General features: G+C 40.2%; 1 protein-coding gene and 1 long non-coding RNA gene across 5 annotated transcripts in view; one reads left to right on the top strand and one right to left on the bottom strand.

Moving 5' to 3' along the window:
* Nucleotides 1-26,300, bottom strand: part of LOC141769934 (uncharacterized) — a 368,813-nt gene that overhangs the window by 279,452 nt on the left and 63,061 nt on the right. The gene's annotated exons all lie outside the window — the stretch shown is intronic.
* bmp2k (BMP2 inducible kinase) overlaps nt 1-26,300 on the top strand; it is a 57,923-nt gene that overhangs the window by 9,574 nt on the left and 22,049 nt on the right. For all 4 annotated transcript variants that reach the window (XM_074639465.1, XM_074639464.1, XM_074639462.1 and 1 more), the window contains exons 2-6: nt 14,909-15,027; nt 17,930-18,035; nt 18,240-18,382; nt 20,972-21,093; nt 22,988-23,069. In XM_074639465.1, the coding sequence (XP_074495566.1) occupies nt 14,909-15,027; nt 17,930-18,035; nt 18,240-18,382; nt 20,972-21,093; nt 22,988-23,069 (572 nt within the window). The remainder of the gene's footprint in view (nt 1-14,908; nt 15,028-17,929; nt 18,036-18,239; nt 18,383-20,971; nt 21,094-22,987; nt 23,070-26,300) is intronic.

Raw genomic sequence — 26,300 nt, 5'->3', positions numbered from 1 at the left:
ATGTCAACAGGAGCGAAAGCAAACACTGTTTCCATGCAAACAGCTGCTGTGTTCACATTGAACATGTGAACATGTTTCACCTTGTCCTTCGCCATTAACCCGAACGCCATGCAGTCACCAAACAGATTTTTCAGCCTCTGAACTTCTAGAAATTTACAGAAGAAAAATGTATCAATGCAAGTGCGGTTACACATTTGATAAGCTCTTTGTTGTGAGTTTCTTTAGTTTGCTTTGTTACAGAGATTATAGAAAATGAAAGCTGAAGCCAAATGTTAAGTAAATATACTGTAGATATCTGCTGCCTATTTTGGGTCTGATAGAGTTTAGATAAGATGAAAAGCAGCAGGCTTAGAGCTGACTGATATGGTTTAAATCAGTATCATGGTATTAATAACAATGTTTTTCATTTGGTGTTTTGGTGCAAACACCAAAATGCTTTTGATTTGTCACATACACGAATAACATTGCAGTTTGATTAAAACAAGTGCAGGTGTAATTGTTTTACTAGTCACTGCCATCATCATCATCATCATTGTTGTCGTGCAGGTCAGAGCGTTCCTTTTGATAATGTTTTTTGAATGACCTATTTGATCCTCTCGCTCTCTGCCAGGGGAGGGGGGGTGAGAATGCCTCCCATCTACATTATTAGCATACTGTACTGGTGATGAATAGGCGCATTGTGTCCCCTTTGTTGTCTTATTCTAGCACCCTAGAAAGAATGCTGGTACGACGCAGCACTTGGTCCCGTGATGGGTATCGCTGCCTTTGTGCTTGCTCATTGAGGCCTTCTGTATCTGCCTCTCTGCGTTGCCATCTCCCCCCCTGTCCCCTCCCCTTTTGTGAAACTGCAAATGAATTATTTTCTCCCAATTCATCATCACCCGATCTGAGGAGGGCGACGAGCCAAATGTGGGAGTGAACACTCGGGTCACATGGAGACCGCCAAACAGAAGGACATTGATGTGGAAGTTCACAACGTTTCACTTCAGTGTACTTTCACTGGTGGTTTTATGTCTTTAATCAGTGTATTGACAAATAGTGGATTTATCAGCACTCCATATTTGATACACATTCTAACAGTTAATGCAGCATGATTCAAATCAAAGACAGCATAATACTACCTCTGGTGTTTTTTTTATGAAAGGAATTATTCGGTTGTGCTGACTTTCAATGAGGACAGCTTTTATGAATGTGCTTGCAGAGTTTGTATGTGTACTTGGTTGTCTGAGAATAATGATGGGTGTACTTCAGAATTCAATTGTATGCTTTGTTTAAATACACTTATCCTGGCATTGTCACTCCCTTACTGTGATACACAAAGGGTTGTAGTCTTTTAAGTCTGTGTAATCAATAAAAGTCAAATGTTTTTGTTTCCTTGTGGACAGTACGTTCTATTCTGCCAGTTTCTTCAGCACTTAGCTGTCAATCAGTCAGAGGTTGTCCTTTACTTGTCATTTTGAGGTCAACATGTAAATAAGTATTCTGATAACCAAAAGATAGATTTCATGTGTGATAAATAATTAATTATAAATCAAACGGCGATGAATGGGCCCTCGCACCTTTGTGCACGTCAGGGGCATTTCCGTGACCGTCGCCACCAATTCTTCTGCCTTTCTCTCACCAAGGGTGCCATTTTTGGCCGGCAGCATTTTTAGCATGCAGAACGGCGGCCCTTTGCCAGAGCTCCTTGTTCACACGAGTGCGGCTTCAACCACAGGTGCTTTCCACGCGTGCTTTCGTCTTTTATTCAGAGAAAATCACTTCCCTTTTCCCGTCATGATATCAATGTGCACGCAGCAGCATCAGCCTCAGTTATCCAGCCGGAGAGCAGAGGAAAAGTATCAAGGGAGTAAAATAAATAACAAAGAAAAATTCAACTCTCGTTAGTCTAACATAGATTTAAAATGTTTTCATGTATGATGAGACCCAAAATGAACACTGTAAGCAGACTACTTGATTACTGTAAGCAAATTATTTAAACAGCATTTGTATAAGAATGATTCTGCCCAAGCTTTTTGATCCATATAAGCAGTTGATCACTGTAACTGTGATCAATAAGAGGTTTCCACTGTATATACATTTACAGCAAAGTGTCATAAGTTTCTGAGCACCTTTAGCCCCTCAAAAATGAGACTCATTTAGGAGAAAAATAATAAACATAGCGATGTCAATAGAGCCTCACCGACCTCTGGTTGCTGCTCCGGACCTCATAAGTTAATATATTGCTCAGGCTTCTTGTCAATAAGCTGTCACTACTTAAGATAAAAAAAACTGCTCCTAGTCAGAGTCAGCTTTCTGGAGAGACGAAGTGCAGGTTGGAAACTGATCATAGGTTTATGTGAGTTCACTTGACTCCAGCATAACTACACTGATTGGATGACAGGTCAGAAGTGATGAATGATTGCATCACTCTTAATGACTCGCATCACTCTCACTGTCAACAAGCTGGTGCCAACATGTCACTCCGGTCAGACATGATCAGATAATCTCACTGATTTAAGTGCCTTTCCCCTCCTCTTTTCTTGTTTTCCTTTGCATGTCAGGATGGTGTTGAACTTCTCTTTCTCACAGCTGATCCAGCAGCATCTCTGTCTCTTTCCCAGTTTCTCCATAAAGCCTCCAGAGCACGGCCACTTGTGTCTGTCAGTTCAGTTGTAAACACTGTTGAGTTGAGATGTATGAGAGCCGACTGCCAGAACCTTCCAGCGCGCTGAGCCCAGGATGAAATAACATGTCCACTCATCGCTGCACCTCCTCATATTTCCTTTTATGGACTTGCTCTTCAGAGATACTTCTTCACACACTTGCATCTGTCTTTTAAAGTGCTTTACATCATTCACCTGAGTCGGGGGGAGGGGGGGTAGAAATTAGATTGATTGCAGTCAAAGCTCCTGTGCCTAACACATGGGGTAAAGTGGAAGATGAATAAGGAGGGGGAGCTGGAGTTCAGGTTGACAATTTTGTGATGCAGAAGTGTCTGCAGTGGTGTTTGCAGTTCTCACTTGCCAGTTACTGTGCACACCAGAATGGAGGTGTGTGTTATAAGGAGATAGGAGAGTTAGATTTGTGGTGGTGTAAAACAGAGCTGACAGGGCATGACTCAAAGTTCTTCTTTTGGCTTTTCTTTGTTTAAAAAACCTTCACTGCGACGGATGCTGTGCTGTTTGATTTTCCTGTGGCTTTTCCCAATGTGCTTCTTCATCTTCATCTTCATCTGGATTGTTTGTAGTTTTGATCCATGATTCTTCAGATATATAAAGAAATATATACACACAAACACATGGTTAAAAAGCAAGTATGTCTCCGGCCTAAATGCATTTTCACACCGGGGACGAAAACCAAAAAACTAAACGGAAATGCGAAATATTTTTCGTGTTGAAACCTTTCACACCAAGGCTGACACGAATCTTTGCGTTCTGTGCATTCTACAGAAAATTTAACTTTTGCTCCGTCACTCAGCATTCGTTGTTTTTTCTATAATAAACCCACACTCAACTCTACGCGCCTGCGACGGGCTCGTCATTATTCCAAGTGTGCAGGTCTGTGTAGAAAAGTTACGACGTGGTCGCATTTCCTATGAAGCATGTTCTTGTAACGGGTGTAAATGCTGAGCTGGTTTTCATCATTCATGACTGGACTGGATCATATGTAGCCTATGTGTTTATTATTATTATGTGACACATGGCCTTTTAATAAAAGGTTAATGGTCAGTTTATAACGATCAGCTTACCTCCGGGGCGCCGTGGATTTCTCGAGGAAAGACAGTGAGTTCATATGCTTCCATTGCTGGTAATAACAATAGAAATAGGATAATAATAATACGGCTGTGCTGGATAGTTTGAAGCATCAAAGCTTCATTTATAATGTTGATATTGTAATTATTATTACTATATATTGTACAGTACATCATAGGAAAGAAATAGAGCATCAGAGGTTATTCACACAAGGCTGTCATGCTCAAACTCGGCACTGGTACTAAGCAGATGTACGAGGCACTTGCCAGCTGAAAGTGACCTCTCCATTGTGACGAAGAGCAGCGTGGGGCTGAATACAGAGCAGATGTACCTGTAGGTAGGATGAAGAGTCAGAGATTCTACTTGACACCTTTTGATTAGAGGATCTTCTAAAAACAGAGTACCTTTACAAGATATAAATATTCCAGAAAGGTTCATTTAAGGATTTCCTCATGACAGAGCTGGTCATTCATAAAGCCTTTTCTGTCTGGGGTTCCCCTCTGACTAATTTTAAATTCTCAAAACTATCTTCATCTCTTTCTTTATTGACCGCATTTTCTTCGACAAGCAAATCTTGCTCCATATTTAAGTCACATACTATACAGTTAAAGTGAAAAGTGTTTGTCCTCTAAAACTGGTAACATAGAAATGTGATCAGCATGCTGCTTATGACCAAGTCACGCTCCTAGATGTTGGAACATTTGCCAGATTGAGCTGTTTTTCCCGCTCCGAATGCACCTTTTTCATTCATATTAGTCCAGCATGCCTGCAGCATCCCACTATCTCCTCTGTGTTTTGGCAGAGCGCCTCCCTCACCTCTAAAAGTTTAAAAATATCTGACCTGCAACAACCTTGGTTATCTCCTTGCTGTGGTCGTGCATATTTGACTTGGCTGGAAGAGGAAACTTAGGCGACAGTGTTTGCAGGTTAACTGTGGTGAAGGGATGAGAAACAGGTGTGAATTAAGCAGAGTGCAATGTTATCTTTGTTTATGTTTTATCCTTGTGCATCATTAGGGAGTTCAACATCAGCACCTGTAATCTATAATAGAGGTTATAATTAAAAGTGTAGCCAAAATACAGACACTCAGACTAGGGCTGTAGGATTTAAAAAAAATGTTTAATTGCGATTATTTTGACTGATATTGCAAGAGTGATATGATTTGCAGTATTAGAGGGAAAGATCATTTTCATTGAAAAACATTAAAATAAAATAATTCAAATTTGTGTAAAAACAACAACAGTGGCATAATGTAAACAAACTGGCATTTAAAAGGTTAAAATAGCGAAAATGGAGGAATATTTGGTAGTGATGATCAGGACTGAAGTTGGTTTAAAGGTTTTACTCTGAAAGTGAGAAAATAATATTAATATAGGATTTTATGACATTTTTCTGACGCAGAAATTTTGTTTTTAATTACGCATTTGCGTGCGAATGATGGCTGCCTCGCGTATTCTGCGTCCGTTTGGAGCGTTTGGTTGTGTACATCAACAGAAATGAACGCAACATGTGGTTCAAAAGCAAGTATATCTCCAGGAAGGAGGACATCAGAGCAACTTGAGGCACAGTAGTTAAAAAAACTTGTAAAATAATTAACTTGCTATAAATATAGAATCAGAATTTGCCCATTTTCAAAGATCTTCATCCATCCAAAAACCAGAGCAGGATTTCTACCATGAAAGGTCCAGAAAAGATGACATGGTGGTGTTGTGTTCTGTCAGGAAACAGCTCACCGAGTGCAGAATCTTTCAACTGCTCGCTAAAAGCAAGTGCATGTCTATTTTTAGGCCACTGATGCTTTCCTGAATTTTGCTTCAGTGTAAGTTTTGAGGACTCGAGAGAAAAGGATTAAGCAGTGTTTTTAACGGATAGTTGTTAGCCTAAAGTGGGTTACAAGGGCTTGGTGTTTGTGAACTGATGTCTGTTAGTGCCTGAAGAAGGTGAGAAATCTCAGGGTGGCTGGTCGGTGATTGAGTTCTAGTATGAAACTGACTTGTGTTTGCGGCTGCCTTTATTTTCAGCTGTGCAGGCTTGTTGTAACTCAGTTACCAAATGGCTTGTTTGGTCACTACATCAACCAGCCAAAGAACAAAAGTCTTTCCCGTATTAGTCTGTATAATACCAAATCTCGAAGGATTTGCTAAAGTGCTGGGGATCAAAAAGTCATTATTGGTAATTAGCGAGCGCAGCTGGCACAGCGCGGCAAACTGGCCAGACCTTGAAGCCTGTTGATGGAAATCCATTTCCTCCATTTATTGCGGAAAAATGGCACCAGTTAGTCTAGATGCAGAATGCAGCAATGTAGAAGGATGGTATTTATCATCTACTTTTGGTTAGGGATATCACAATACCAGAAATTTAGCAGTTGATAACAATATTTATTTCTGTTTTAATTTGTGCCTGTAATTTTACCCCATGATGACACACGTTGAGTGACAGCCCCCTCATTTAATGAGGCAGAAATGTATGAAGAAATGTGTAAAGAAATACATAAATAAATACGTTTGGGGAAATAAATAAGGGGTGAAATGCAAAGGAAAAATTGTGCAGATATAACTAAATAAAAAATAAATGCAAAAATAAACAAACATATTTAAAAATAAATATAAAATAAATAAATTTAAAAAATGAAAATGAATGCAAAAATAAATATATACATTTAAATTTTTTTTATAAAATAATTAATAAAAAAAATTAATGCAAAAAATAAATACATTTAAATATTAAGAATTAATACATAAATAAAAAAGGGAAAATTAAACATAAGTAAATAAATAAGGGATTTAATATAAAGATAAATAGATAAAGATGCAAATAAAAACAGAAATATCAATTTATGTCAGATTTTATCAATTAATTAATGGCTACATTTATTTTTAATAACATTTTTGCTGCATTTAATGACATATTTATTCGAGTCATTTATTTATTCATTTATTTTAGATTTTGGCAGGTTCTGTCCTACATAACTTTTCCCCCTGATTTCTCATAATTTTAATAGAATATAAAACAAAAGTATTCAAATAACCACTTTCACTTTTTTTTTAACTTTGTAAACTAAAAGGATGATGAGATATCCTTCACACTTTTTGTAATGTAGTGCAAACCAGAGGCTTCGTTTATGTTGTTTTAAGCTCTTATCGTCAAGCTTTACAACTGTGAGGACTTGTAGGGGAAGTGTTGTGGGTTCATGTTAGGGGATGGGGGCCTCCAGGAGGAAATACCTAAGCCTGCTCCAAAAGAAATGGCATTCTCCCCTCTTAAAAGCAGCCCTGCAGCTGAAGGAGACACTTTGAATTGAACTACATTCTAGCTTTTTAACAAGCTAAGACGTCACGCCAACTTAAGTATAAAGCTGTGGGTTGAAGTGAGTGAATCGAGACAGAGAGAGAGGGAGAGAGTTGTGAAGAGAAAGACTGTTGGTCAGAGAGTGGTCTGTTATCACAGATGACCTCATGCTTCAGAGGAAGAACATCTGCGCCGTGCGCCTGAGCAGAAACTATAAACTCTGTTCGCAGCATGTTACTAAATCCTCTAATCCTCACTTGTTGAGACACTCCTCTGCCACTTTTTGAAGTTTTTTTTTCCTTGCCTATATCACAAGGCATGCTGAGTATCTGTTTCGCAAAGGCTGTTGAGATCCTCTTTCAAGCCTCTTCCACAGGCTGTCATGTGGGCTGCCTGTGACTGTCCTAGTTAGTCAGGCTTTGCAGTGATGTCAGGGTCCCCTAGCGCTTGATGCAGGGCCGGGGAAAAATTCTCCAGTAATTACAGCCCTCGCTCAGCACCAGGCTGTAATGTCAGTACCCCCCTCCTGTCTTCTTGGCCTGATGGATTCGGGGTTTTCCTCCCAACTGTCACTGACAACTGACCATGTCCTCACCGTGAAGTGCTCCCATCTCCTCTCCACAGTGCAGCCGGCTAACAGACGAGGTACAATAACAGCGAGATGTGACTAATGGGCCCTGAGTACCAGAGTTAGACATGCCCGTCAGCAATGCTTTAATACACTGAAAAGGTTCCAGTTACACTTCTGTGCATGTGAACCTTGCTGTGCTGTGTTATCACTCTGTGTAACTCAAACTTGGAATAAATCATCCTCTGATTTGCACGGACATCTTTTAAGTAAACCCATGTGTCACTCTAAAACCATTTTGCTATAGCTAGTGGGTTTAAGATTGCTTAAGAGATGTGAGGACATGAGAAAGCAGATGGTTCATGAAACATGGAAAAAATGTGCAGATTAACTTCTTCTAAAATGAGCTACAGGCTCTTGGCTCTTAGCGTTGAGGTTCAATAGCATTTTAGCAGCCTAACCTTATTGGATCTTTCCAATAATTAAATAAAAAAATCCTCCAAAGCAAGGCTCAAGACTCGAGGCCTTTACACACCGGGGGCGTGACGTATAAACAACCCGAAAATGCAGAATAGTCACCTGTGAATATTATATTTCTAGGGCTTTTATTGTGAAAGGTACGGACGGAAGGAGTGGATCTGGTCTGCGCTGCCTTTCTAAAGGTTGAAAGAAGTAATACAATTGTTTGACGAAGCATGTTATTGTTTGCATCTGTGTCGTCGCTGTCAGTTAGTTACAGACAGCTTTGTTTTTGTCGTAGGTTGAAGCCAGTCTCCTGTACAGTTTGTGTTGTTTAGGGGTCCCTTATTTGTCCAGGAAGTTGGTATGCTGGGCACAAAGTCCCCTCTAAAATAAATCACTCCATCCAGAGCCACTCAGGAGAATAACACTCCCAATAGTGTACCTCCTCCGTGGCTGGCATAGTCATGGGAGGCAACAAAGGCCCAACGGTGGTGATTTAGTGAGAATCTGATCCTGGAGCATATGGTCTCAGGCAGTCCCAGAGGAGGCCAGCAGGCAGACATGAAGCGTTTAGTAGGATGGACTGGGCCGAGGCCTCCATCTCTATCGACACAACGCCGGCTACCAGGATCGGTGAAATAGTTGGTTTCTAATGACGGACAGGTAACAGCTGGAGTCAGGGAATCACAGTCAACAATCCAGTGTTAGGGTGTGTGTATATTCTGTGAAAGTCTAATGTACACTACATGAAGTTTACGGGTCCAAAACTAATCTTGACCTTGTATGTATTGTCAGTGCGGAAGTGCCTTAAACCTGCATTCTTTCTAACAGCCAGCAGGGGGCGACTCCTCTGGTTGCTAAAAGAAGTCTGATTTGTATAGAAGTCTATGAGAAAATGAGCTTCTACTTCTTAACTTGATTTATTACCTCAGTAAACATTGTAAACATGAGTTTATGGTCTCAATCGCTAGTTTCAAGTCTTCTTCAATACAGCATGATGTTCATTTAGTAAATTATGGTCCCATTTAGAGTCACATAGACCATAAAGCAGGGGATGCTTTAGGGCGGGGCTACCTTGTGATTGACAGGTCGCTACCACGGCGTTGACCGGTCTGGGAGTTGTCCGTATTTTCTTCGCAGAACTTTAACCCTTTCACAGTGTGTTTTCACTTCATGAAAGTTATTAACATTAACATTTTGGTTGCCTAAAAATGTCTTATTCAGCCTCTCGTGTCACTTCTGGTTGCAAAAAAACAAGATGGGCCCAATCTCAGTGTCCACACTCACAGACTTAGGACTCAGGATTTAAGATGGTAGCCTACATTAAAAACACATGAAATCAGAGATATGCAAGCATTAGACTATATTACACAGCTGGTTTATTCATCAATTTCTTCTAATTTTGCTTAATGTTTGATAGTTTGATAAAAACAAATAAACATGGAGGATTGGGCCATAGTGATGGCCAAAAAACTAGATGGCGATGGCCAAAATGCTGAACTCAAGGCCTCAAAACTACAGTCCACAAACCAATGGGTGACGTCATGGTGACTACATCCACTTCTTTATACAGTCTCTGCGTATTGTAGACCAGTGGTTCCCAAACCTTTTCACGTCAAGACCCCTAAACTGACGCAAATTATACCATGGACCCACATATGATAACATTTTGTCCCAGGCTCCCCCATCTGAGGATTTGTGTGTATGAAACCCATGACCAAAATAGTTGTACATGATGTCATTGCGTTACTTATGGATGGAATTATAGTGAAAATAAATTATTCCCCTTTTGCTGGAGACCCCCTGGAACCCCCTCAATGACCCCTGGGGGTCCCTGGACCCCACTTTGGGAACCACTGTTGTAGACAATAACAAGATGCTTGTAATTGGAGCATGTTGGAGACAAGATATGAACAGATTATTCTCTCAGACTGGATTCATTTTATAATCAGTAAACCCTCATTTGACTTCACTTCACTCCAAGTCAACATGTCAACAGTGTCAGACCAAAGAAAAATCTGCTCTAAGGCAGCACAGTGGGAGTGAATTTGGTTGTTTGGATGTTAAGTGTAGCTCTCCAGTTAGTTTTTTGTGCGAAGGTTAGCTGTTCTTTTGTATCTTGTCCATGCATGCTTAAACAGCCTGCTCTTTTCAGCCTTTTGGCCCTTTGCCCGAGCAAATGGATTTTGCCTTGTAAAATCTGTCATCCGGCCCATGCAACCCCCACATCTTCTTGCCTCCATTCTTGCCTTAAGTTTGATCTTTACTACGTCTGCATCCTACATCTTTGTGTCAAAGCAGTGCATAAAGCTTTAGATGACTCACAGGTAGCTTTTTCTTATACAGCAGGGTCATAAAGAAGACTCTGCATCAGAGTTTCAGCTTGAAGGAAGTCTTCAGAAGTGAGTGCATCCTGCTGTTTTAACAGTAGCTCTTTCATACCACTGTGTCATATGATTCAGTTTTCTGGCTTAAGTTCACTCCCACTCCCCCGGGTCTCTGGATGGCTTTGCACTCAACTGCCTCGTTGCAGGAAATCAATTTAAGCCGGGTCCATCCGTTTGGAGTGACCATCAAGCTAACCTTAGCACACAGGGCAGACCGAGGCGAATCGATGAACAGCATCCAGCAGACGTAAACAGCTCTGGCTCTTGTACTTTGTCTTGGCAGAATTTTTGCTTCAGCTTGATCTTTTTTTAGGATGGCTGCAGGTCTGCTGATACAACTACTGGGTAGCTCCATTCATGCATTCAGCATTTCTGCCCTGCATCAGTGATATTTAAATAAATTCCCTGACAGATTTCCGTTCCTGTATTTTGTTTACTTTGCGACGGGTATTTGATATTCTCTTTATGTTTCCCATTTCAGCAGCATCAGCATGAGGTTTTATTAGCTGCTCGCTGTCTCATCAGCAGTTTGTATTTTTCATTGTCTAGATTTTATCATTCGTCTATATGCAGCTAACCCCGACCTTGTGACTGTCAGCAGTAGAAATGCTAATCTTTGGATCAGTGGCATTAAAAATCAACAGCATCTGAGATGTTTTTGAAATGAGGCCACAAACTAGGTGAAACTGTGTAGATTTATTCTGCATTCACATGGAATCAGACAGATGGTAGACACAAGAGCAGCACGGTAAAATTAGGTGAGGCCGGCAGAAAATGGTAATTAAGTTAAAATATTAAAAAAAGACTTACTTAACTTAAAAACTTGAAACAAAAAAAACTAAAAGAAAACAAAAAAAACCCGAAAAAAACTTTAAAACTTAAATAAAAAAAATAACAATAAAAAAATGAAAAAACTTAAACTTAAAAATAAATACATTTAAAAACAGATATTTTTTAAAATATATATATATATATATATATCATATTTAATTTTTTTGCCATCCTCTGCGACATAATTTAATCAATTAGTTGTCAACTATTGAGTTAATCGCTATTTTGATAATCGATTAATCGTTTTTTAGTAATTTTTTTACGAAAAAAACCTCTAAATTATCTAACTCCAGCTTCCTAAATGTGAATATTTTCTGGTTTCTTTACTCCTCTATGACAGTAAACTGAATAGCTTTGAGTTGTGAACAAAACAAGACATTTGAGGACGTCATCTTGGGCTTTGGGGAAACACTGATCCACATTTTCCAATATTTTCTGACATTTTTTAGACCAAACAACTAATCAATTAATCAAAGAAATTGTTTGCATTGAAAATAATCTCAGCTCAGCCTCACACAAGGTGAAAGCTTTTCACGTTTGTAATAGAATATTAAAAGAATAAACTGCATTTTGCGTTAGTATCTTATTTACACTATCGAACGGTCTGCCTCGCTTTATTATCAGCTGCAGCTCTGCTATAGCAGCTTGTCTTTTGTCTCATTAGCTGCCTGTTTATCTCTCTGTGCTGCAGAACGACATCCGTCACCTCTTCTAATATGATAAGGGCTGTTAGAGTAACTCTCTCTGTTGTCACTGCATACAAGCAAACACAACGCTTCAGGTAGTTTATCTTGCCTGACTTTCAGGTCTGTCATCTTCTGTTTACTGTCATCATGGGGACACACAGGTTTAACCTGCATGAATTATTTTAGCCTGAGGTTTTCATTTTGCACTGTCCTCACACCAACATAACCTCTGAGATCTTTATCTGATCAAAATGTACCTTAAAGGGAGATTTGTCAAGTATTTAATTCTCTTATCAACATGGGAGTGGGTAAATATGCTGCTTTATGCAAATGTATGTATATATTTATTATTATAAATCAATTAACAACACAAAACAATGACAGATGTTGTCCAGAAACCCTCACAGGTACTGCATTTAGCATAAAACAATATGCTCAAATCATAACATGGCAAACTGCAGCCCAACAGGCAACAACAGCTGTCAGTGTGTCAGTGTGTTGACTTGACTATGACTTGCCCCAAACTGCATGTGATTATCATAAAGTGGTCATGTCTGTAAAGGGGAGACTCGTGGGTACCCATCACATATCTGGAGGTCAGAGGTCAAGGGACCCCTTTGAAAATGACCATGACAGTTTTTCCTTGCCAAAATTTAGCGCAAGTTTGGAGCGTTATTTAACCTCCTTCACGACAAGCTAGTATGACATGTTGGTACCGATGGATTCATTAGGTTTTCTAGTTTCATATGATGCCAGTATCTTCACTCTGACTATCGCGTTAACTTTGACAGCCCTCTTCTAAACGTAGCGTTGAGGGACTCGTCAATGAGGCTCTTTGTGCCCACTGGTCACTTCAGCTCACGTCCACATTCCCAGTCCAACACCATGCTGTTTTTCAGCTGACCTAAGGTAACTTGTTAGGCAACAAGCGCGCCATTGTTGATCCTTTCTCTCTGCTCCTCAGTCAGTGGACTTTGATGCCCACCACTCAGTGTCTCAGTGATCCTCTCCTAATGAGACCGTGGACTGTCCCATCACAGTGCTAGAGTCCATTCACCCAGAGAGGCACAGAGGACAGGGACAACAGCTGAACACCTTGTCCCAGTCAACACTCCAACAGAAACCCCGCTTCCCACCAAAAATACAGTCACCCAGTGCAAGTTGAGCTTATGAATTGCAAGTTGAGGCCTTGGTGCGTGTCTGTGTGACCATACGGATCACAGCTACGGGTGCAGAAGGAGAGCATGCTGCGTGATTTCCTCCCGGTGAAGCGAGTGCTTGCAGGATCAGGAAATCCCACGTTCAGAGAGTCTGGTAACTCCAGTCTCTAGTGTAGTAGCAGAGTTCAGCCGGGTCCAGCCTTCAGAACAAAATGAAAACAGCTGTGAGAAGTCGTCCGTCCGAGGCAAAGACTACAGGAAAAAAATCATTCATCTGCTTCTGTGTGTTGACATGGAAAGAGATGGCTCATCCTTTTTCTCCATGCCCTTATAAATCCGTAATCTTTAAGCTTGTTCTGTATATCAATTATTAAAAAAACACAAACACACACACACACACACACACACAGCGAGCGCCGCCACCTTGTGTGCCGCTGTGAGTCAGTCTTCAGTCCAATAAGATAGGGCTGTGTATGAACACTGGATTTTTTGCAGCGCACACATGCAGAACGGACAGAAAGCGAACCATGAGGAGATATTATCTGAATTTGACAAAAACTGCATTGAATGGGCCTATATATTGTTGTCATTAAAACATTTAAATTAAAATGATGGGAAATAATAGATTATCACAGGATTTTTACAACCTTGTCCGTTGCTAAAATGTGTTATATCAGTATAGTGAACCCGGAGAGGTGCTACCAAAATGCTAAAGAGGAAGAAAAGAGCCAACTGGTTTTGGCTGGACTGCTGCAAAGCGGGAGCCAGCCCTATAAACGCTGAAGTCTGTCACTGACTGACTGACTTGACTGAGCAAGTGATGAAATTACATCATCAGTTATCGTGCTTTCAAAATGAACAGGCGCCTCAGAGTTTCCGCTGGTAACGTCTTTGCTACCACAGCAAAACAAATATCATTAACGAAAACAAAACACTCCATGATCAATCATAAACACGGAAAGCCGACCCGCTGTTTAATGTTTTAATATAGTTTTATATCGCCAGCTGCCGTTTATGACCATGTGTGCCTGAACGCTGTTTTACAACGCCAGTAAGCGTCTGTTTACGGAAATGTAGAGAAATAAAGTAGTTTATATATTTTTTTTATATTTAATGAACTTTTTTCCCACTTTATCAATTACAAACAGACATCTGTAGAACATGATAAAAGCAAATCATTTAAATTAGGAAATAGAATAATCTAAATAAATTATAAAAAAAAAAGATATGCTGTCTCATAAAACTGTCTGTGAGAGGGAAATATTTAAAATACAGGAGATATACCTTTTGTATAAATAATATTTTGCCAGTAAAATCAAATTGTTTTAAAATATATCTAATATATCACATTTTCAGTCTCAAACATACAGCTTAACCATGTCATGTGATATGCTACTTCAGTTCATTTAGGAACAAATATTACCGGGACCACTACAGAAAATTGCAGATGAAAATTTAATATCCAGGGATTCACATTTTTAATAAATTACACTTAATACGTTGCATGTAGAAAGTGTTTGCTGGAGCCAGTTGAAGGCATGGTACACGTGATCAAGATGGTGCCACGTCTGCCCTCGTTGTGAGCCAGGAAAAACCCTGATGATGTTTGGGGGGAAAAATAGTTTGTAATGGAAGATTTGATCAACCATGTACGTGTAAATTTCAATTGTTGCTGTCATGAGGAAATCTGTGTGGAGAGTCTAGTCTCGTGTGAGCATTGCCCGATTTATCCTTAAAGTACTTAAGTATGCTGATGTAATGCTAACTTGTCATCATCTTGTGTTTTTTCCAGGAGGCTTCTCGGTGGTGTTTCTGGCCCGTACGCACAGCGGCGTCCGCTGCGCTCTCAAAAGGATGTACGTCAACAACGTCCCGGACCTGAATGTCTACAAGAGAGAGATCACTATCATGGTGAGAGCAGCAGCACAGTGTTTAGTTGTTCGAGACGTTATCTCTCAGGACTTCCTGCTTGTCTTTTATTGCAAGAGCTTCATTTTAAGTGTGTTCATTGCACAATAGTTTTGATTTACACACACCAATCATGGGACTAGGAATCAAGACGTATATCATAACCTGTGCTTAACTGTGCAGCTGTAGGTTATGGTAATTAGAGGCGGACCGATTAAGCTGTCAGACAGGAGGAAAAAAAATCATTCACTGTTACTTTAACTTGCTTACTGCACCAGTTTGGCGTTCTCTCTTCTAAATAATCCAGCCACGTAAGCATCCGTTCATGAAATGAAATCGCACACTTAAGGATCCTCCTTTCCCCGGGAATATGCACCAACATTAATGGTTTGTAAGAGTGGCATTTAACAATGTACGGGACGCATAAGAAATAATCCTGGCCAGTCGTACTGTAAGTGCATCACCCATTGCAAAAAATGTTTCCAATGATGTAATCCACTAAATCACACTTCAGGATATTATTAAATTTGGAGTGACAAAAAACAGATTTATTAAAAACGGCGTATGCAGACCAGATATCATTTTAGTGGACGAGAGAAAGATGGTAAAATTAGCTTAAAAACTTAAATAAAATAAAAAAACGAAAAGAAAACTTAAAAAAAATAAAAAACAAAAGAATTGAAAAAACCTTTAACTTAAAAAAAATAAATTAAAAAACTTAAACTTAAAAAATAAAAATAAACAGGCAATCTTTTTAATATATATATATATATATATATATATATATATATATAATTAAACTTTTTGCCATCATCTGCGACAGATTTGAAACAAGAGCTGCAACAATTCATCGATTAGTTGTCGGCTATTAAATTAATCGCTATTTTGATAACCGATCAATCGGTTTGATCTGGTTTTAATCTGGTTTCTTTACTCTCTGTGACAGTAAACGGAATATCTTTGAGTTATCCACATTTTCCGGACCAAACAACTAATCGATTAATCGAGAAAATAATCAACACTGAAAATAATGGCAGCCCTATTTACAAAAGTAAACTATTGTTATTATATCGGCCTTTAAAAATCCACTATTGGTCGACCTCTAGTGGTAATGCTAGATTAGAAACCTTTACTGAAAACTGAAAATAAAAGTATTAGCTCATAATTCTGCTGATCTCCACACCATTTTATTCCTCTGCTCTTTTGCAGTGTCAAACTAATTCTTGGTTTCAGCAGCTTTTCCTTCCCTGATTTCTCTCACTTTTTTTTGTGCACAAAGAGCATCATTTACACCTAAAGACACTGTGCTCATTATCTGAACATTTCATAAGGGCATTCTCCGTTTTCAGGTGTTAAATTTAAGGACATAATTCGTGTTTGAAATGGGACACAGGCCTTCATAAAAGACGCATGTTCTCATAAAGCAAGGTGCATGTAAATGGCTTCATTCCACTTTCCCTAACCCGCCCTGTTTGCCAGCATTTCCAGTCTGGCAAGAACTAAAGCCTCTTGGCTGTGTGCTGGGTGACATTGTATTAATGCACCTGGCCCATTGACTAAGACTTTTGATGTATTACACAGAGCTGGCACTCGTGTGATTACAGCAGATAATTCAAGGTGTTTTATGCCATTCAAAGTTAGATATTGTCATTTATTCTGTAGCCGACCAGACATGTACGAACTTGGACAACAGCAGATGTCTCGTCTTGAACGTTTGACCCCAGTGTGTCAGTGAACAGCTCACTACTCTGAGCTGTTAGGCTAGCCTTTGTGTTTCTGTTCACTTGCCTCATTGGCTGTGTAATACTCACCCACACAGCTGACCTTAAACATTGACACAGTTCTGGCCTGTTGGGACGTTGCCTTCCAGTACAGTAGGTGTGTCGGTTTTTCACAACACACGACAAGCCTCTCTTCTCATGCTGTTATTTAACAAACAACAAACACGGTGATGCTTTAATCCAGCGAATGAATCAAGTTAAGAAAGATTAGTGGAGTTGAGAGCTCAGCATTGCATAAGAACATGAAGAAATACAAAAAGCACCCACACAGTAGCTTGACTGCAAAGACGAGACTAGACTTACTTCAGCTGGATGGTTTACTTTTTGGGATGTGATCTCTTGGGGTGGGAAAAAAATCGATTCATCTATGCATCGCAAGTTTTATTTTTTTTATTTTTACAATTCTAAAAATAGATTTTTTTAATGCGAGAATTTATAAATTTGCTTCATTTGAGTCTATGCGGAGGTAGAAGGAAGTTACCGCTTTTATTGTTGTAGTCTGAGTAACATGACGTCACATCCGTTCCGTATCCGTCAACCAAAACAAACCACAGCGAGCCAAAACGAGAAAGTAGAAAAACGTTGGAGGGTCTGCGTGGATACGACCTGCACCCTCACATGTTAAATCCAACGTGTTAAACACTACACATCCAGTAAAGGATGGAAACACTTTGGGTTTCACACATTGTCAGGAAAAGCACAGCTAGCAACTTTAGGCAATGTAAGTGGTTTATCTGTATTTGATCTAACTTATCTGTCCTCTTTAATGCAGTGCACATAAGTTGTTGCTTATTCCACTTACAAAGACATGAAGCAACAGCAGAGACTTATTCCAGACAGCAGTTGTTCATGCATCATTTAAATTGTACATTGAGTAACAGTTTCCTGTTGCTGAACAAATATAGCAGCAACACAACACAAGTTCAAACATGAATACTCATCAGCACTTGTGTACACAATCCACATATGTCCTTTGTAATCGCCTGAATAACTACCTTCCTTGTGTTTTTTGAGGCTTGTGTAGTCAGTTATGTCCTTAACTCTAGAGATGCACAGCTTCTTCTTCTTGAATGCTTGTGTGTTTTTCTGTCCTGATCAGTCCCATCTTTTCCTCCCGTGTGTAGAAGGAGCTGTCGGGCCATAAGAACATCGTCGGCTACCTGGACTCCACAATCAACGCGGTGTCGGACAGCGTCTGGGAGGTCCTGATCCTCATGGAATACTGTAAAGGTACAACATCTCTGTTTGTAAATACACACATGTTCTGAAACCGTTTTATACTCAATCAATTCAGCTTCATCGAAGTTTCAGTTTATAATATGTGTCTATAATAAAAAACATCCCTGGACAAAACACCAAACATGCTGGCTGCTGCTTGGTCTCCCAGCTTGAACTGTTGACCTGAAGCTTTTTCCTTCCACGTCTCTCCTGCAGCGGGTCAGGTGGTGAAGCAGATGAACCAGCGGTTGAACGTTGGCTTCACTGAGGCCGAGGTCCTCCACATCTTCTGTGACAGCTGCGAGGCCGTGGCCCGCCTGCACCAATGCAAGACGCCCGTCATCCACAGAGACCTCAAGGTGAGGAGGACACCTCTGTAAAATGTCAGAAAAAGAGTCCAAGGTGTCAGTAGATAAAGAGTTGACTTTCTGTAATATGCCCACATTAGTGATGCGCGGATCGGCTCTGATGTTGTCCGATGTTGATGTTGTCTGTGTGTACGCATAAATCATCCACCCGCCACCCACCTGAATGAATTACTTTCTCAGATTTAGAGACTTTAACAATTTACTTTAATGATTAGAGAAGCTGCTTTCAGTAATTGTAAATGTTTCCATGCATGCAGAATAGTCACGGCAGCAAATATATATTCCTGGAACAGAATCGTTAAAGAGTATTTGGGGATTTATTACCGTGAGCGATAAAAGCAAAGTGTGTCGCCTACAAACTTCCTGAATAGAAACTTCCTTTAAAGTGATGTCTCAATACTCTCCACACTGGTTGTTCAACTTCTGAATCGCGGCGCTCTGCACAAAATCTGCAGCAATAGATTTCGAAAGATGTCAACAAAATCAAAAGGAGGAACTTGTGGTTTGCCACTTGGAACGGTTATTTATTAAATGTCATGTCAGATGATGTTTATATACTTCCGTGATAAAGTAAATCTGCTTGGTCAGCAGAAGAAAGAAACACTCTTCTGACTCCTCTGCTTCCTCTTACGCTCCCCCGCTTCCTTTGCCAGCTTGCTCTCTTATTTCCTCTCCTTCCTCCCCTCTGATACTCATCCACCTCCTTTTCCTCTTCCCCCTCCTGCACTAAACTTACTCTTTGTACGGGCCACAATAGCTGCTACATCTTGAAATTCCTCGCTAACTTTCAGCTAACAGATTTTCAAATCAAGAGTGGCTACGAGCCAGATTTTCCCCTTGTTTTTGCTGATGCTCGGAGGCCGGCGGTAATTTCCCACCCTAGTTGAATTCTCCTCAGTGCCCCGTCAGTGGGCCGCTGTACTCCGTCCAGTTGGACAAGCCTCTAAACAGTGCGGTCCCTTCAGCTTCACAGGCCCGTCCTCTGTTCGCTGTCTGTGTCTATCTGTTCGGCCTACATGGCTTACGTAACACATCGAAGGGACACAAAAGACCACGGAGGCCCAGTCACGCATCGCCAGGGGAAGTGAGAGTGCAAAAAAAAGAAAAAAAAGCCCTTAACCCTGAGCTGTCAACAGTATTGAGACACTGTGTTGCTTTCATTAGCTCAGCGTTTCCTTGGACAGATTCAAGATACTCGTTTTGGTCTCTCCTCCTCCTCCTCCTACAAATGCCTCACTGGCTTTCTATTTTCAGATCTTACATTTTACATCTTATAACATTGTTGCACTTTCAGCCAGTCTCATCTTTGTTTTCTTTCTGTCCTCTTTATTTGCTACTTGTTTCCCATCTTTCCTCCCCCTGCCTTCATTTCTTCATCATTCCTCACACCTTTCTTTGTTGTTTTTATTGGAGCTGCCCTCTCTAAGTCGATTAGTGCATAACGCATCAACGCAACTTGCGTTATTTAGGTTGTAGCGTGCTCAGTTTTGAAGCTAGAGTGAAGATATTGGTATCATATGAAACATGTGAGAAACTGTAATGGCCATTTTCAAAGGGGTCCCTTGACCTCTGACCTCAAGATATGTGAATGAAAATGGGTTCTATGGGTACCCACGAGTCTCCCCTTTACAGACATGCCCACTTTATGATAATCACATGCAGTTTGGGGCAAGTCATAGTCAAGTCAGCACACTGACACACTGACAGCTGTTGTTGCCTGTTGAGCTGCAGTTTGCCATGTTATGATGTGAGCATATTGTTTTATGCTAAATGCAGTACCTGTGAGGGTTTCTGGACAATATCTGTCATTGTTTTGTGTTGATAATTGATTTCCAATAATAAATATATACATACATTTGCATAAAGCAGCATATTTACCCACTCCCATGTTGATAAGAGTATTAAATACTTGACAAATCTCCCTTTAAGGTACATTTTGATCGGACAACTTGGAATCTCTCTGCTGCTACCCTAAAAGTATGATCTAAAAACGGAGGCTTGACACCCAAAAAACAAACGCATCTGCTAACATACAGATGAGAACCACATCTGTTTTCAGACTGAGCTGTTATTGAAATGTGCCTCCTGTGTGCCAGGCGACAGAGCAGCCATGATGAGACTCCTGTGGCAGAGTTACTGTAACGAGGGCTCGTCTCACTACTCCATCACTGTGTGTATTAATTCAGTTTAGTGGGATTTGTGAGTTTTTACAAGCGACTTGATCCACTAATTGTCTTCCATGCCCATTATGATTTAATTGGGGGATTAGCTTCGTCTTGTTTGTTTGTTCGTCTGTCTGCCACAATCTATTTCAGATTCGCAGCTGATGTGGTTTTGATGGGATGATGCGTCTCAATCACACCCACAGTCTAGCTTATACTAAATTATACGAGCCGATTGTCCATAAGGAAGGAGATGTTTGGTCTTTGTCAGACCAAACATCTCAAGACAAACTTAGATTCAACTGCATCTATCAGATACTGATTATAAAATGTTGGATGTTGAGTTTTCGTTCGTGACTTTCCTCATGTTTTTCTGTTCATTAAAAGGTCTAAAACCTCCGTCTGTTTCTTATGTCAGGTTGAAAACATCCTGCTGAACGACCAGGGAAACTATGTGCTGTGTGACTTCGGCAGCTCCACTCACAAGATTTTGCTGCCACATAAAGACGGAGTGACCGCCGTGGAGGACGAGATTAAGAAGTAAGTTGTTGTTGTTTTGGGGCTTTTTGCACCACAGGAACTTTGAGGGGAAACCCAGGACTGCTTTTAAAAACTCAGGAAGTTAACCTGCATTTCCTCCACAGGAACATGTGTAGTTTCCGTTTTAGTTCAGAAAGTCCCTGCTGTTGAGATAGTACTTAATGATGGCCTGAGATCAACCACAGAAGAGGACTGAATATCACTGACTGGTCAAACTAATGCCTCAAGATTGTTACAACATGGATTGTGGGATGATGGAAATTTCTTATAATGTTATTGTCATTTTAACAGTTTAAGTAAAGAGGATTTCTTTCACCACTGTTGAGCAAACTTTGACAACACATACTGTATACACATTTGGTTGGTCTAATCCAACTAGTCTCTGAGTAACCGAGTCCCTAAGCACAGTTTTGAGGTACCTGTTCCTCATTTAATGCCACTTCATACACTCGCTAAAGTTACGCCGCTCGCTGAATCAATATATTGATCCGGATCGATGGATCGTTACACCCCTACTCGTGACCTCACTTGGCCTTGAGCCTTTTAACTTGAAAGTACTTGATACCTTCCCCTCAAGCCCAAAGATTAAAAAGTATATTATTTAAAAAGTGTGCCACGAATCAATTAATTTCTCTTCATATCCTGAATCAACTGACGGGATTCATTCCCAGCAATTCAACACTTAATTCCCCAGATCCACTTTGTTTGAAACGATCCGACAGCATCCAATCAAGTTGCAGGAGAAAACCATGAAGAAGCACATTAAATGACTTGTTTAGGACTCGAAACTCAAAGTTTGGGACTTGGGACTTGAGTGCAAAGACTTCAGACTTAATTGTGACTTGCAAAACAATGACTTGGTCCCACCTCTGTCTGCTCCTAACTAAACCACATGTGGCGTGTGGCCAGATTGCTGTCAAATACAGCGTTGCACTCAAACTGCTGCAACTCAAGGTCTGTTTATTTGTGTCCACAAAGCAAATGAGTGAGATTGCAAAGCACACTGGGAGCAGATCAGAATAGCTCTGTTCCCCAAACACAGCGCTAGACTAGCATACACTCACATAATGCAAGTAAACCAAACGTATACACGCTACTGCAAACAGCCACGGCGTTGTTGATGCGTTGCAGATGACGGTGTATTGGGAGGTAGTAAATGTGGTGTGCTCTTTGGCTTTGCGGTGTATTGTGTAGTGGTAGTGTAAGTTCTCTGTTTGTGTTTCAAATCACAGCAGTCCCGTCAGATCTGGCCTGTTAACTTTCCCACATTTATAGCAGCAATAAAGTGCAATGTGTGGAGCTTATCGGCAGTATATGACCGTGTGTAAACTCTACGCCTTCATGACTGTGGTCATACAGAAAGCATCGGCCCTCTGAACTGGGGTGACTCAGTCTTTGCATTTTCATAACTCAGCTGGGTTTCTTCCAAACACAACCAGCTGCTTTGATTATTATCAGAATGACTGAATAGAAAACAAAGCTTAATGTTTGGCTCTCTGTTACACTGAAAGGACTAGTAGGCAACCTTTACTGCTAGATTCTGCTCTTTCTTTTTCGCTGTGTGTCTCTAAACAGAAGCACTTACTGTATATCGATTCTTGCATTCAATTTTTTTATTCCAAAATCGTGGGAAAAAAATCTGGATACACAGGTGAATCGATTTTTTCCCCGCCCCTACTAATTAAACATACTATTTAAAGATGATTAAATATGACATACTGTATCTTTAACAATATTTATTTGAGTGGAAGAAGAATACGATCAGGGACGGTTGCAACATGTAAAAAAAATACATAAAACTTTACTTGAATAAATGTACTAATTTCATCCCACCTCCGATGCTTAGTGGAACTTTGACCTGCCGCTGACGACCTCCTGTTTTTGTATCTCACAGGTACACGACCCTTTCATATCGGGCGCCGGAGATGATTAACTTGTACGCAGGGAAACCCATCACCACTAAGGCTGATATCTGGGTAAGTGTGTACAGTATGTGTGTGTTGTGTGTTCTGCACCCTGCAGGGCTGGTTTGTCCTGGCAGTGTCCTGGGCGTCACTCTGCCCCGACAGGTTCCTCCCCTCTCTCTCCCTCTGACTCTCTGTCTGTCTCTATCCCGGCTCGCCCCGGGCTGTTTGCCTCTACCAGCTCTCCAACAGTGTTTTCCTCTCATAAAACATTGAGCAACATCATTCACAACACTCCGCCTCGTCCTATTCCTCTCTCCCTGCTGCCTGTCCTCTTCTATTTTCCCTCCGTTTGAGATAATTAGGCTCAGTTGAAGACCTCGATAAGCTCTTGTGAATAGGTCTCGGCTGTTTGTTTTTTTGAAGGTGTGAGGTAGAGAGGCGGGAACAAGGGCTTGGACAGCAGCCATTTTGAGGAGCGGTGTAAATTGATGCACCCCGGGAGTTAAAACAACCAGCTGATGGGACACTTTGTGCATAGAAAAGTGTGCACTTTGCGTGGGCTTTCTCACATTCTGTTGTTTTACAACTTTGAATCGAGACCTAAAAAGAAAATTATTGCTGAAATGGTCAGTTGTTCCAGATGTTTTTTATTAAGAAACATACATATTAACATGTGAGCATACTGTATGAACAACTGCAAATTAAAATACAAATATAACTAACTAAAAACTATGGAGGATGGAACCTGCCAAAATAAAATCAATATGAATAAATAAATAAATGACTCAATAAATAAATAAATAAATATGTCATTAAATGTATCAAAAATAATATTAAAAATAAATATAGCCATTAATTAATTGATAAAATGTGACTATAAATATATATTTCTGTTTTAATTCGCTTATTTATGTATTTATCTTTGTATTCATTCCCTTGTTTATTTACTCTTCTGTTAAATCATCCATTTTATTTATTTATGTATTTATTTTTATTAATTTCTAAAAGTATTAATTTATTTTTGCATTTATTTTTAATATATTAATTTATTTTTAATGTATTTATTACTGACTTATTTTTTTTATATTTATTTTTAAAGTTATTTATTTTTTTATTTTCTGCACGACTTTCCCTTTGCATTTCACCCCTTATTTATTTCCCCGTTTATTTCTGTATTCTTTTCTTTATACATTTCTTTATGCATTTCTGCCTCATATATTTGACTTCAGGACATCTCTGACTACATACATGCTGAAAATCAAACATTTTTACTGTATTAATACAGATATTTTCCAAAGTAAAAGTGTATGATTCAACGTTTTCCCATGGTCTAGTATTAAAAAAGTTTACAAAAATCACAATAAATCATAATATCGAATCGCAATTCTTAAAAATCACAATACATATCGAATCGTCGTCCAAGTATCGTGATAGCATCGAATCAGGAGATAGGTGTATCGTCCCAGCCCTACTAAAATGTGACTAAAACTAAGAAGCATTTTGGTCTTAAGACTAAATCTAAAAGAGCTGCCAGAAGTAACACATGCATATCTGTGTGGATAAATGTTGCTTTGAATAATTTCCTACCTCCCAGCCACTGAAGCCAGTCTTTTTATATTACTTTAATGCACCTGTCACTGTGGACAGATGCATCAGTCTGCAGTAATAGTTTCTATATGAGATGAACAGACAGGAGCTGTAAACAGGCTGTAGGAACTACTGTGGGACGTACAACAAAAACACCAACTTCCTGTGGACTACCCCCCTGTATTCTCACTTCCTGTTCTATGTTTAGTGTTTGAAACGCTGCTGTTATTATGCATGTTGTCTCTTATGTATTAATCCATGTATTTTGGGTTTGTCGGAGACGATGTGCTGTCTGCCTCAGATTAGGAGTTTAGCATCAGACTGGATTAGCTCGTCGAGCGGAGAGCTGTGAAGAGTATCCGTCTTCAGATTCAGAGCGCTTAAAGGGAAAAACACTCCCTAAACGCTGAGGCTAATTCCAAAGTCTCTTTCATCTACAACTGCATCATCAACAAAAAAAAACGCCGGAGCCAAATATAGCGCCGTCTGAATATATGATTTGGGAGCAGAGCACTTTTGCATGTGGATTTGTTTGGACAGCCTTATTGCCAGGGGAGCAGACTCTGGGCCTGTATTTTAAAAGCAGCTTTTTAACCACTGACATAAGGAACATTAATTCTTTGCTAAGCAGTCCTGTGTAGCTCAGCGGGTAGAGAAAGACAACAACAACAACAGAGAAACACACAGGAGGACCAGCATGGGAGCAAAGCAGTGTACTGCTGTGGACGGGGGCAGTAGCAGAACACATTTTAGACACCTCAAAATCAGTTTAAGCGTACACTATAATCAGGCTACATTCACACTGACATGATGGCATTTTAAAACGTAAACTATCTCTGTCCAGACGAGCGTTTTAGGGCCGTTTTAGAATGAATCTCCGTCCATATTATCACGCCTGAAAACATATATCTAGTGTGTAAACAGGAAGCAGCACAAGAATTGATGCAAAGCGCTCTAATAATAGCTTCCCTCCTGTGCATGTAGGCACTAGTAGCATTATAAAATGTAGAATTTAACTGCACAACAGCTGCTAGCAGACAACAAGGTCAGCAATGCTTGTAACTCGTTATCCATGTTGAAATGAACCACCGGGGGTCGAGGCTGATGCCGTTTTTTTTCCGGGAAAGGAAGGTTCACATGATGGGGCGTGACGAAGCAAGCAAGGACACGTCGTGACTAATAAGACCCAATCAGGAAGCGTCATCGTTGTCAAAGGTCTCCTCCGTTTCTGTCTATCCACACTAAACCGCAACCCTGGAGTTTCAAAACTAAAATGGGGTCAGCAGCGTTTTTCAAACGTTTCTGTTTTAGGAGCTCTAAAACGCCGGAGTAGTGTGGACGCTAGGCGTAAACATGGCAAAAGTTATGCGTTTTAAAACGTATCCGTGTGGATGTAGCCTTAGAATACTTTCACCACTTTACCTCGCTGTCAGACAGCCCGTTCTGACGGGGAACTGAAGGCGTTATCTATGCTCTCTTCAACGCCACCAGACTCTTGGCCAGGACACTCTTGGAAAAGAGAAATCTCAATGAGTTTTAACTCCTGGTTAAATAAAGGTTAAATAAAATAAAAAAAGACTCCATTGACAAAAACAGTAATTTGACCTCTCAGAACACGGGAGCTGCTGGTCTACCGCTGCTCGATCTGTTGGTTTGTTTGTGTTACTGTGTGACTTCAGTGAATCCAAACTAACCTATAAAACACCAAAGCAC

Source organism: Sebastes fasciatus, chromosome 6, assembly GCF_043250625.1.
Source record: "Sebastes fasciatus isolate fSebFas1 chromosome 6, fSebFas1.pri, whole genome shotgun sequence".
NCBI lineage: Eukaryota > Metazoa > Chordata > Actinopteri > Perciformes > Sebastidae > Sebastes > Sebastes fasciatus.
The sequence above is the reverse complement of the archived record's forward strand: the minus strand, read 5'-3'. Positions and strand labels throughout refer to the sequence as shown.